Source organism: Moschus berezovskii, chromosome 14 (assembly GCF_049115385.1).
Source record: "Moschus berezovskii isolate FMDL1 chromosome 14, NW_MosBer_1.0, whole genome shotgun sequence".
NCBI lineage: Eukaryota > Metazoa > Chordata > Mammalia > Artiodactyla > Moschidae > Moschus > Moschus berezovskii.
Genome location: NC_142473.1, coordinates 57,661,920 through 57,674,782, shown reverse-complemented (window position 1 = coordinate 57,674,782; position 12,863 = coordinate 57,661,920). Strand labels below are relative to the sequence as shown.

The window sequence follows — 12,863 nt, the reverse complement described above, 5'->3', positions numbered from 1 at the left end:
GAGTGTACTCCGGGAGTTGGTGATGGACAGGGAGGCCTGGCGTGCCGTGATTCATGGGGTCGCGGAGAGTCGGACACAACTGAGTGACTGAACTGAATCCTCTTCAAAAAAGCAAGAGATTCCAGAAAAACATCTACTTCTGCTTTACTGACTATGCCAAAGCCTTTGACTGTGTGGATCACAGCAAACTGTGGAAAATTCTTCAAGAGACGGGCATACCAGACCACCTGACCTGCCTCCTGAGAAATCTGTATGTAGGTCAAGAAGCAACAGAACTGGACATGGAACAACAGACTGGTTCCAAATCAGGAAAGGAGTACGTCAAGGCTGTATATTGTCACCCTGCTTATTTAACTTATATGCAGAGTACATCATGAGAAATGCTGGACTGGAAGAAGCACAAGTTAGAATCAAGATGGCCGGGAGAAATATCAATAACTTTAGATATACAGATAATATCACCCTTATGGCAGAAAGCGAAGAAGAACTGAAGAGCCTCTTGATGCAAGTGAAAGAGGAGAGTGAAAAGTTGGCTTAAAATTCAACATTCAAAAAACTAAGATCATGGCATCCAGTCCCATCATTTCACGGCAAATAGATGGGGAAACAATGGAAACAGTGACAAGACTTTATTTTGGGGGCTCCAAAATCACTGTAGATGGTGACTGAAGACGCTTGCTCCTTGGAAGAAAAGTTATGACCAACCTAGACAGCATATTAAAAAGCAGAGACATTACTTTGCTGACAAAGGTCCATGTAGTCAAAGCTATGGATTTTCCAGTTGTCATGTATGGATGTGAGTGTTGGACTATAAAGAAAGCTGAGCACCAAAGAATTGATGCTTTTGAACTGTGGTGTTGGCGAAGACTCTTAAGAGTCCCTTGGATTGCAAGGAGATCCAAGCAGTCCATCCTAAAGGAAACCAGTTGTGAACATTCATTGGAAGGCCTGATGTTGAAGCTGAAACTCCAATACTTTGGCCACCTGATGCGAAGAGCTGACTCATTTGAAAAGACCCTGATGCTGGGAAAGGTTGAAGGCAGGAGGAGAAGGGGACGACAGAGGATGAGATGGTTGGATGGCATCACCGACTCAATGGACATGAGTTTGAGTCAACTCTGGGAGTTGGTGATGGACAGGGAGGCCTGGGATGCTGCAGTCCACGGGGTTGCAAAGAGTCATACACGACTGAGCAACTGAACTGAATCCTCTTCACTGTTTTCTACTCTATTAATTTCTATTCTTATCTTCATTCTTTCCTATCTTCTACTTCCTTTGGGTTTAATCTGTTACTTTTCTAGCTTCTTCAGTTCACCACTTAAATAAGTAATTTCAGCTTTTCTTCTATTCAAAAACCTTACAGATTCTAGGACATCAATTTCTTTCATATTAATATTGCTGAAATTGGGATATTTCTTACAGTTAGCCTTACAATCACTGTCAGCAAACAGTGATGGTGCCACGGTCACTGCTCATATATGTACTAACATAAAGAATAAGCTCACAAAAGTAGTAACTATTTGGTAGTTATCTCTGGTGGCATGACTAGACTTTAACTTCTCAATGTTAGTCAACAAACCTTTACAGACCATGTGAGAAAGAACTATGAGTCTCACCTGAAAACCTTCTGTTGATACTTTCTGGCTACTTCAAGAAAACATCAGAATCAAAACTGCATGAGTGTCAGCAGTTTGAAGAAAATGCTGGGGATCGCTTAAGAAATGTTCTTCACCAATGCTTTCAATAATACAGTGAACAATACTATATAGGAAAACACAAACCTCTATGACTCCACCAGCAGGTGATTTAGAAAAATCAGACTGAATATGAAGTCACAGGAATATTCTAATTTATTACTTCACTTCTTTTTATAAATATGTGTATGAGTGATATGCTAAATCTATCTCTGAGGAAACCTAAGAGTTCTTTCAGTAAGTATAAAGTTTAAAAGTTTAAGTGATAGAAAAGCACTGTATTTGGAAAGCAAGTCTATCTCATGATGATGACATCTTAAGATTTAATGAAATATGATATAGGCACTTAAATTTTATCCCAGACCAGGGATAGAACCCATGTTACCCTGCATTCACAGGCAGATTCTTATCCACTGTAACATTAGGGAAGTCCAATCCATACATTTTTAGTTTATTTTTGTTTTTAATTTATAAAATAAAAAGTTAGGAGGTGAGGGGAATCAGTCATATCAATATTTGTCATTAGTTTCTAATTTTATTGTATTGGGGTCAGAAAACATGGATTATATATCAAGCTATGGTACATCATGAGGAACGCTGGGCTGGAAGAAGCACAAGCTGGAATCAAGATTGCTGGGAGAAATATCAATAATCTCAGATATGCAGATAACACTACCCTTATGGCAGAAAGTGAAGAGGAACTCAAAAGCCTCTTGATGAAAGTGAAAGAGGAGAGTGAAAAGGTTGGCTTGAAGCTCAACATTCAGAAAACAAAGATCATGGCATCTGGTCCCATCACTTCATGGGAAATAGATGGAAAAACAGTGGAAACAGTGTCAGACTTTATTTTTTTGGGCTCCAAAATCACTGCAGATGCTGATTGCAGCCAGGAAATTAAAAGACGCTTACTCCTTGGAAGGAAAGTTATGACCAACCTTGATAATATATTAAAAAGCAGAGACATTACTTTGCCAACAAAGGTCCGTCTAGTCAAGGCAATGGTTTTTCCCGTGGTCATGTATGGATGTGAGAGTTGGACTGTGAAGAAGGCTGATCGCCGAAGAATTGATGCTTTTGAACTGTGGTGTTGGAGAAGACTCTTGAGAGTCCCTTGTACCGCAAGGAGATCCAACCAGTCCATTCTAAGGGAGATCGATCCTGGGTGTTCATTGGAGGGACTGATGCTGAAGCTGAAACTGCAATACTTTGGCCACCTCATGCGACAAGTTGACTCACTGGAAAAGACTCTGATGTTGGGAAAGGTTGGGGGCGGGAGAAGAAGGGGACGACCGAGAATGAGATGGCTGGATGGCATCACCGACTCTGTGGACATGAGTTTGAGTGAGCTCCGGGAGTTGGTAATGGACAGGGAGGCCTGGCGTGCTGTGATTCATGGGGTCGCAAAGAGTCGGACACGACTGAGCGACTGAACTGAACTGATGGTATTTGATGCAATTTTTTGTGCCTCGGTACATAAATATTTTACATTTGATTAAAGAGAATGTATAGTCTCTAATCTGGGAAGTGTAGGTTTCTATATGTGTATAGTAGATCAAGTTATACATTGCATTTCTCTTAGTGGTTATGCTTAAATTTTTAATATGCATTTGACTGGAAGCCTAAAGTTAATCAATATCTCTATCCTCCTCCTGAACTATATATAACTCTTTAATGCTGACCAGTTTCCCTCCCAGCCTATACTTTATCACCTAGTATTTTAGTTCCACTTTAGTTTTAGCCCCCACAAATCAACCGTAATTATTTTTGTTTTATACAGTCAATGCTTAGTTTACCTAACCAATTTCTTTATTCACCATGATTTCTTGTATCCTATTCTCTCCTCTAAGTTACATTTCTTTCTTCCAGAAGTGCACAGTTTCACGTAACAGTTGCTTCAGAAACAGCATGGTAAATTCTCTGTATTTTTGTTCATCTGAAAATACTTTTGATTTCACTCTTGAATGATAACTCAGCTGAGTATGAAATCCAGATCTCTCTCAGTACTTGGAAGATATTAGTCAGTCTTCTGGTTTCTCTTGTAAAGAGACATCTGCTCTCAGTCTGATTCTTGGTCCTCTGTCTTTCCTTTCTGGTTGCTTTTTAAAGTGTCTTTGGTGTTCTGTAGTTTCATTGCAATGTATTTAGTTGTGGGGTTTGTTTTGGTTTGCTTGTTTAATCCTTGCTAGGCTCTCATGGATGAGATGGTTGGAGGGCATCACCCACTCAATAGACATGGGTTTGGGTGGACTCTGTGAGTTGGTGATGGACAGGGAGGCCTGGCATGCTGCAGTTCATGAGGTCGCAAAGAGTCGAACACGACTGAGCGACTGAACTGAACTGACGCTCTCATGAACCTTAAACTTAAAAATTCACTTTTATTAATTCTAAAAAATTCTCATCTCTTTTAATTCCATATCTCCCTCATTTTTTCTCCTTCTGAAACTGCTATTAGATGTTAGGTCTTCTTGTTCAGTTTTTCATTTCCCTACCTCTTTAATATTTTCCTTCATCTTACTATTCTGCATTCTGAGGATTTCCTCATACCTAACTGCCAGCTTATTATTTTCTCTTCATCTGTGTAAACTATTGCTTATTTGTTGCTGTTTAGTCACTAAGTCGTGTCTGATTCTTTGCAACTTGTGGGCTGAAGCACACCAGGCTTTCCTGTCCTTCACTATCTCCCAGTTTGCTCAGATTCATGTCCGTTGAGTTGGTGATGCCATCTATCCATGTTATCCTCTGCTGTACTCTTCTCCTTTTGTCTTCAACCTCTCCCAGCATCAGGGTCTTTCTGAATGAGTCGGCTCTTCGCATCAGGTGGCCAAAGTATTGGGGCTTCAGCATCAATCCTCCAGTGAATATTCAGGGTTGATTTATTTTTTTAACCTCTGATTGTATTCTTTTATTATGTTTAATTCTTTTCAAAGGTATGTTTCATGTCTTATTCATTTATTGGGCTGTCAATTAATTTTTAATGTCTTTTGTCACTTAAAATAGGCTAATTTAAATTACCTTTCAAACTGCTATTCTACTATTCCAGTTAGAGCTATACTCCTGCTTGTTTTATCTAGTGATTCTCATTTGTGGTAGAAAATGGTTTTCTTGTGTGTCACTTTTAATTATAAATTTATCTTCTGCTGGGTTTATTTCTTCTGTGAGAATTCCTTGTGGCCCAGGATATGGGAGTACCCCTTCGAGTCTTTCCTTTCTCCAGATGATCCAGGGGTATCACTAGCTTGAAGCTAGCTTTTAATTTCTCAGCATGGAGATACCGAAACTGTATAATATAAACTCAGGTCCCAAATATGAACAAAGCATAGATCTTGTACTTCAATTCCTCAGAGAAGCTTTTTTCCATTTTCTCTTTGTATAGAGTGCAGGCAAACCAAGACAAGATTTCTTATTAACAATATTTGTGTCAGTGGGAAGATTTCTCTTTATCTCACCTTTCACCTAGAATGCAGCACATCAAGAATCCCAGCTTGATGAGAAAGTCTTGGTTTTGGCTCCTTTTTCCACACAGTTAAAACTCAATTACTAGAAATAAAAAGCCAGAAATAACCCTTCACTCCATTCCTTCATCCTTGTCCAAGGCAACACAGCATGAGCTTAGTCCCATTTTTTTTTTTTGAAACACAGATATCTTTCTGTCTTTCCTGCAAACTCAGAAATGCATTTAATTTAAAAGAACTGTTGTTTATCACCCAGCTTTTCTGGATACCTGCAGCAACAGAGTCTTTAGCTAATCTCAGTGACTCATCTTGCTAAAAGAAATCCAGGATCACCAATCCATTTGCTACATTATTCCCAATAGGAGTGATCTCTCTAAAATGCAAAGAAGCGGTCCTCTTTCAGACTCTCCCTAGCATGGCATTCAGAGTCCACTATTATGCAGTAACTGCTTATTTCTGCAATTCTCTCTCCTCCACTCTCCTACACATACTCTATATCCAAAAACTATCCGTATTTGCAATCCCTACAACTCTCCTTTTGTTTCATGCTCCTATGCTTTTTTTAATTAGGGCTTCCCAGTGGCTCAGACGGTAAAGCATCTGCCTGCAATGTGGGAGACCTGGGTTCGATCCCTGGGTTGGGAAGATCCCCTGGAGACGGAAAAGGCAACCCATTCCAGTACTCTTGCCTGGAAAATCCCATGGAAGCAGGAGCCTGGCAGGCTACAGTCCACGTGGTCGCAAAGAGTCGGAAACAACTGAGCGACTTCAATGCTTTTAAACGTACTGATTTCCCTCACTTTTATCCTGCCTTCATCCACCTACTGAATCCAAGCTAGGTTCTCCTTTTGTGAAAAGAGCTAACATTTGCTGAGCTCTTTATATGTTAATAACTCATTGTAATAATTCAGTTAGTCTTAACAACAACCTTAGGATTTTGTTACCATTACTATCTCCATTTTCAAAATGAGGAAACCAAGGTACAGAGAAGGTAAGCAAGTGCCCAAAGACAAACAGCTATAAATGGCAGACCTGGAATTTGAACAGTGTCTCCAGATCCTGCTCCATTAACTTGTACTATTAACATATACTATACTGCCTTCTACAATTATATCTTGCATTACAGTTACTACATTTATTACCCCACATTCCAGTTGCATGCTTATATATCAATTTTCTTAACTACACTGACCTTAAGAGGCAGAATTATGTTTTATTTCTATTTGCAGCCTCAGTACCTAGTACATAGAAGGCCCTCACCTGAAATTGTTACTAAATTAATGAATAACTGAAGGAAACATCTCCAGAGTCACTTCTTTAGTCCAGCCCTTATTCATCTCCTGTCTGAACTACTAAAATAGTCCCCTAACTCTCTTCCTCCAATTTCTATTCATGTTTCCTCCACACTCCAACCAACACTGTCTTTCTAAAGCATGTTATGACAATGTCATGCCATTACTTAAATATTTTCAAGGGCTCCACGCTGTCTATAGGATAAAGTCCCAAATTCCTTCAGCATGACATACCATGACCTTCATGAACCAACTTCTGTAGTCTCTTCTCTCCTTCCCCACTGCAGCCCCACATTCCATCTATATTTAACTTCTTGTCATCTCTGAATATGCCAAGTGCCTTCATGCCTCTGCACATGCAGTTCTTCTGCCAGGAATGGACATCCTCTCCTCCTTCACCTGGTGAATTCCTACACTTTTTCCAATACACAGTGCAAGTGCCTTCCTCAAGTTCCCTCAAAAGATAATCAGTTACCCCACTGCTCTACTCTTACTGGCATTATGCAATTACCTACCACTTGGGATTATTATTTGATAAGATGTGCTGCCCCGACCAGACTCAAGTCTTAAAGGACATGAACCATGTCTTTTTCATCTTTATTATTGTATTAACTTACACAAGTGTGTGCCCTAAATGCTCACTAAATTAGTGAAATGAAATTTGGTAATTTTTTCCTACATCCTACACTAAAGCAAACTCAAATACAAATGAATTCAAGGCAGGCAAGTCTTTTAAGATTAAGTGGAAGTTAGAAAGTGGAAATATGAATGAAAAACAAATACCACCTAAATTCCTGCTCCTCAATCCTGAAGCCAATAGCATGGAGCTATTCTGTCAATGGTGATTAAGGCTTAGTTTATAAGGCAATCTCATCCTGAGCTTTAAAAAACAAAAAGAATATATTTCCACATTAGTAAGACACATAAGGACACACAAATTCTGGAATATGTGTTAGTATGGGTAAAAAGTTGAGTCATTTTATATATTTTAAGACAAATCCCTTCAGATAAGGGAAATCCCTGTCCTTTTACACTACAATCACATGATTTCATCATTCACTAGTCCTAAATGCAATTTAGGTTGCACACATAGCAAACACTGCCTGCCAACTGAGTAATAAACCAGAACTACTTGCTTTTCACAGAAAGAGGAAATTTTTTAAATGTATAAATGTTAACCCTAAGTGAACAGTCCTGGGTGTTCGTTGGAAGGACTGATGCTAAAGCTGAAACTCCAATACTTTGGCCACCTCATGCAAAGAGTTGACTCACTGGAAAAGACTCTGATGCTGGGAGGGACTTGGGGCAGGAGAAGGGGACAACAGAAAATGAGATGGCTGGATGGCATCACCGACTCAATGGACATGAGTTTGAGTGAACTCCAGGAGTTGGTGATGGACTGGGAGGCCTGGCGTGCTGTGATTCATGGGGTCGCAAAGAGTCGGATATGACTGAGCAACTGAACTGAACAGGGAGGTTGGGATGGGATAAAGGGAAGGAATAAATGGGGCACTATTCAATTTTTTTAAACTTATTCAATTTATGAAATGTATTTTAACACTACAAAGAGAAAAAGAATTAAACTGTCAATCTGAAAGATTCATCAGCCTTTGTCTACCCTTTCTCTTCAATTATTACCCATGGCAAAAAGAAAAAGAACTGTCCTAAAAGATCTTGGTTTCAAGTACAAAGGCAGCATAATTTAGAATGATCATCCTTGATCTCAAATCAAAAGACTAAATAAATTGTTAAAATTAATTATTATCAATGAGGCGTAAATGTTCTTATAGTTGCAAATCGGTGTACCTATGTACCATGTGGTAAATTTTCTTTTTTAAAAAAAAATCACTGAATCAGGGACCCCCGCTTGCGATCCAGAGGTTAAGAATCTGCCTTGCAATGCATGGGACACAGGTTTGATCCCTGGCTGGGCAACTAAGATCCCACATGCCACAGAGCAACTAAACCCGAGTACCAAAACTACTGAGCCCAAGTGATCCAAAGCCCACATGCCACAACCAAAATCCAATGCAGCCAAATAAATAAATAAACATTAAAAAAAAGAAAAATCAATGGAGCAGGACTGTTTCTAAATTTAGAATATAAGTTCTAAGAGAGAAGGATTTCTGAATATTTCATTCACTGATGTCACCCAAGGCTCTAGAACAGTGTCTGGCACAGAGGAGACAGTCATTACATACTTGCTGAATATTGCTCAAGATGGTCCAAATACTTTATATGTCAAAACAAACAACGAGCTGCAGATCCTCAAAAACCACAAAGTTGAAGTCTAGGTTCATCTTGAAATAATCATTGACTTAGTCCTCAACACACAGGGCTGCACAAATCAACTGATACTATATCCAAAAGCAAACTGACAATGTATATAAGGATAAAGTAAAATATTTTAAACAGAAGTTCTTAAGGTTCTGAACTGTAAAGACTGCCAAAAAGCTGACAAAAACAAATATATCACCAGCACAACCAAAACTTTCAACACACACAAACTCTTGCACTTTTTTTCAGAAAAAAATTCAATTTGATTCAATTCCAAAAGAGCCACAGGGCTTCAAGAAATTAAAAAAAAAAAAACCCTAAGAATTTCACTTAAATAGCAGTGACTTTGCTACAAAATTTCATTTCCACTTTTACAAAGCAGGACTGCCCTTTCTTTTATCAACAGACCTAATTATGCCAAAAGAATACTGCTAAGCAATATACTTCAGAATATTCTGAAGTATAACAATATTGCTAATTATGTTGTTTCCCACTCAAAAAAGTGTAATGTAAATATTTACGAAGCTGGTCTTTTTTACTTTTTTAATTAAAAGTCATCATGGGACTTCCCTGGTAGTACAGTGGATAAGAATCTGCCTGACAATTCAGGGGACACAGGTTCTAGCCCTGACCCAGGAATATTCCACATGCCACAGGGCAACTAAACCTCTGTGCCACAACTGCTGAGCCCGAGCTCCACCATTACTGAAGTCTGAGTGCCTAGACCCTGTGCTCTGCAACAAGGGAAGCCACCACAATGAGAAGCCCCCGCACCAAACCAAGAGTGGTCCCTGCTTGATGCAGTAAGAGAAAGCCCACTTGCAGCAACAAAGATCCAAGGCAACTAAAAATAAATAAATAAAAGCCATCATGAATATTTAACTGTGAGTTAGGTTATGTTTTAGCCCTTATGTAAAGTTTAGCCTTTCAGCCCTTGTTATCTGCTGCTGCTAAGTCACTTCAGTCGTGTCCGACTCTGTGTGACCCCATTAACCTATAATGACCTGGTCACTCTGTTCTGGGCTTCAGTTCTCTCTTCTGTAGAATGAGGGACCTGGGTTAAAACAACAATTCTTAATCTTTTTCTCTGTTACCCTTTGAGAATCTGATGAAAGCTACAGGTGAACTCGTCATAAAACTGTACATTAACATTGTATAACAATTTTATAAACAACAATTTATAGTGGCAAAACATTGGAAACAGTCTAAATATCCCCCAGTGGATGATTAAGTAAATTATGTTACATCCACTCAATGACATTCTTTGTAACTATAAGAAAAAAACCTTCTATGTACTGATATGAAAAGATATCCATCATGTGTTGTTATATGAAAAAAAAGCAAGTTACAGAACAGTAGTTATATAACCTTTTGTGTAAAAAGATCAAAAAATAAATATATTTGAATTTCCATGTATAAGCATAAAGAAACTGGAAGAATAAACATGAATCTCTGGTGAAAATGGAAAATGAAGAAAGGGATAGGCGGAACCTTTCCATTGTATACTTTATTTTTGTTTGAATTATGTGAATTGTCTATTAAAGTCTTAAATTTTAAAATATTGCACATAAACTCAAGAGATCTAGACAACTTGCTAAAGCTAGATTATTATTCCCAAACTCTGTTCAGCAATATTCTTCTATAATGTTTTGACTTAACAAGTACATAATTATACACACTCAATGATCCAACAATAAGAACATTTAAGGAAAAATATTTTTCATGATGGTCCTCATACAAACATAAAAAGTAATTGGTGGACACTCAGTGGCTCGAAAGAGCCTAATTTGGAATATCATTTTCTATCATTTTTCTTAACCACTGATACACAAATTTCTTCAAGGAAAAAGTTCGCACCAATTATCAAGTCATATGTCCTCTTATGGTTCAAATCTCAGACCTGTTATTTCACAAGGAAGCCCAGGTTTTGGAAACAAATTTCTTTTTTATTTGACCATATAAATCTATAGCTTGAGTAGGAAGACCAGAGAAATACTCTCTTATTTTTTTAACCATAATCTCGGAATTTGAGGCAAATTAAACAGCATATGAGATCATCACACTCATTCACATATTAGATGATGTTTGGGAAGTCCTTCATCTTATCTGAGCAGGAATCAGTCGGAATTGGGTTATCATCCTTGGGCAAATTACTCAACCTCTCTGGGCCTCAGTTCCAGGTGTAAAATGGCAATAAAAGTACCTATCTCATAAGGATGTTATTAAGCTTAAAAGGAATAGGAAGGTACATAGAAAGTAAGACATAGAAATAAAAGGTATCCTAGGATAGTGGCAGGTGTCTGACTGAATCAAAACAGACAGCATTCTGGAACTCGTAGTTTTTAGGGACTGCACTTTCATATACAAGCAATGCCTCTTTTTCCCTACTGAAAATAACACATGGCAGAATTCCCGACGCAAAAGGTGCAAATATCTGGCTTTTCCTAATTATGTTTCTTGAAAAACCTCTTCCTAGGTAAGCTTTTATCAAAGAATTCTAGCTGTGTGTTGACTGGATATGTCTGAGTCCTAAGTTATAACATAATTTTGTTTTGTGTTTTCAACAGGGCACTTTCTATGTCAAGCTCAGCACCAGCCTGGCAGGCTGCTGGAGGGTGGGGAGGGGAGGCAAAGCCGTCGAAGGCAACAACAGTCCTTCAACAGACCTGTAACTGGCAGGAAAATAGTAGGAAACTTACACTGCCATGGAGACAGAAGTAGCCGCCGACAACCAATCTCGACTTCCAAAACTTTTAAACCCCATCCTTCTTTTTTTGCAGAGCACTACTGGAGCTTATTATTAGTATTACTATAAATATAAATAGCAGTTACTTACTACTTCTCTACATGCCAAGCTCTTGCTAAGCATGTTTTTCAAGATTTTGTGAAAATTGCACATATGAGCTCATACTCTCAACCCACTCTACCCTCATGTCTGAAAAGCTCCCTTCACATCCTCAAAATCAATCTGCCCCCTAAACTTCGTATACTCCACACCTCTCACAGACCCACTCAGGCCCAGGAGTCACATCTTCACAAGCCCACGCTCTTCACCCGACATTAAACCAAGCACTTCTCAGAACCTCCACAGCCCCTGCGAAGTTTGGTACCCTCGTCCACTCACCAATTCCAATCTGGCCCTAACTTGTTCCAAGAAATGCTATGACTCCCTCCAAACTTCTGACTCCAAACCCATCGTGCCTGTACTTCATTCCGAAGTTCAAAATTCAGAAACACAAACTGAATCTGGGTAGAGCCCGGTTCCAACCCCACGAGAACTCTTTACACCCGCTCGAGCAGGGCCTGGGACCCTCCACCCTCTAAGCAGGCCAGGCCGGGGCGCGGCGGCCTCGCTCCGGACCCCAACGGGAGGAGGGAAAGCTCCACCTGGCTCCGCGGGCGCGGCGCGCGCCTCCTGCTCCGGCCTGGGCCCCGCGGCGGCCGCGCCCCCGTCCCGACGCGGGCGGCAGCGCTCCGGTGGGCCGCGGCGGGCGCGCTCGCCCAGCACCTCCGCGTCGGCCTGCCAGTCGTCGCGGGCCCGACGGCGGGCCCAGCCCGCTCCGCGGGCGCGGCAGCGCGGGCACCCCGGGCCCGCCGCGTCGGCAGCGCGCTGGGCGCAGCCTCGGCACAGCGAGTGGCCGCACGGCAGGGCCGCCGCCTCCCCCGGGGTCTCTAGGCAGCCGGCGCAGTCCGACTCCTCCGGCCGCGGCGGTGACGGCGGCTGCAGCAACGGTGGCGGCAGCACCAGCAGCGCGGGGCCAGCGGCCGGGCCCGGCGTCCCCGTTTTGGCTGCCGCCATCTCGTCACAGCGGCCCCGCCGACCCCGCCGACTCAGAGCTGCCGCCGCCGCCGCGGAAGAAGCCCGAGTACTCGGACCTGCCGCCGCCATCTTGTTTCCCGTTTGTAGGGAGAGTCCGTTGCGAGGGAGAAGAGTGGAGGGCGGGGCGGTGGGCGGTGGGCAGCGCTTCATACATATTCATGAGGGGCGGGGCCCCGGATGTGTTCTCCCCGGGTCGGGTTGGCGGGAGGTGAAGCCTCATTAATATTTATTAGTTACCCTTTCTGTATCTGGTCCTCCGCCTTGCTTTTCGGTCTTTGCCACTTCCTCTAAGGCGAGCTAAATCGCGTTGAGAGCTGAGAGGATTTAT

At 41.2% G+C, this 12,863-nt stretch overlaps 1 protein-coding gene across 1 annotated transcript in view; it reads right to left on the bottom strand.

Moving 5' to 3' along the window:
• Positions 1-12,626, bottom strand: part of RNF169 (ring finger protein 169) — a 91,924-nt gene extending 79,298 nt beyond the window's left edge. Inside the window, exon 1 of the mRNA XM_055423675.2 lies at positions 12,103-12,626. Coding sequence (XP_055279650.1) covers positions 12,103-12,604 — 502 coding nt within the window. The 5' untranslated portion in view covers positions 12,605-12,626. The remainder of the gene's footprint in view (positions 1-12,102) is intronic.
• Positions 12,627-12,863: the final 237 nt, after the last annotated feature.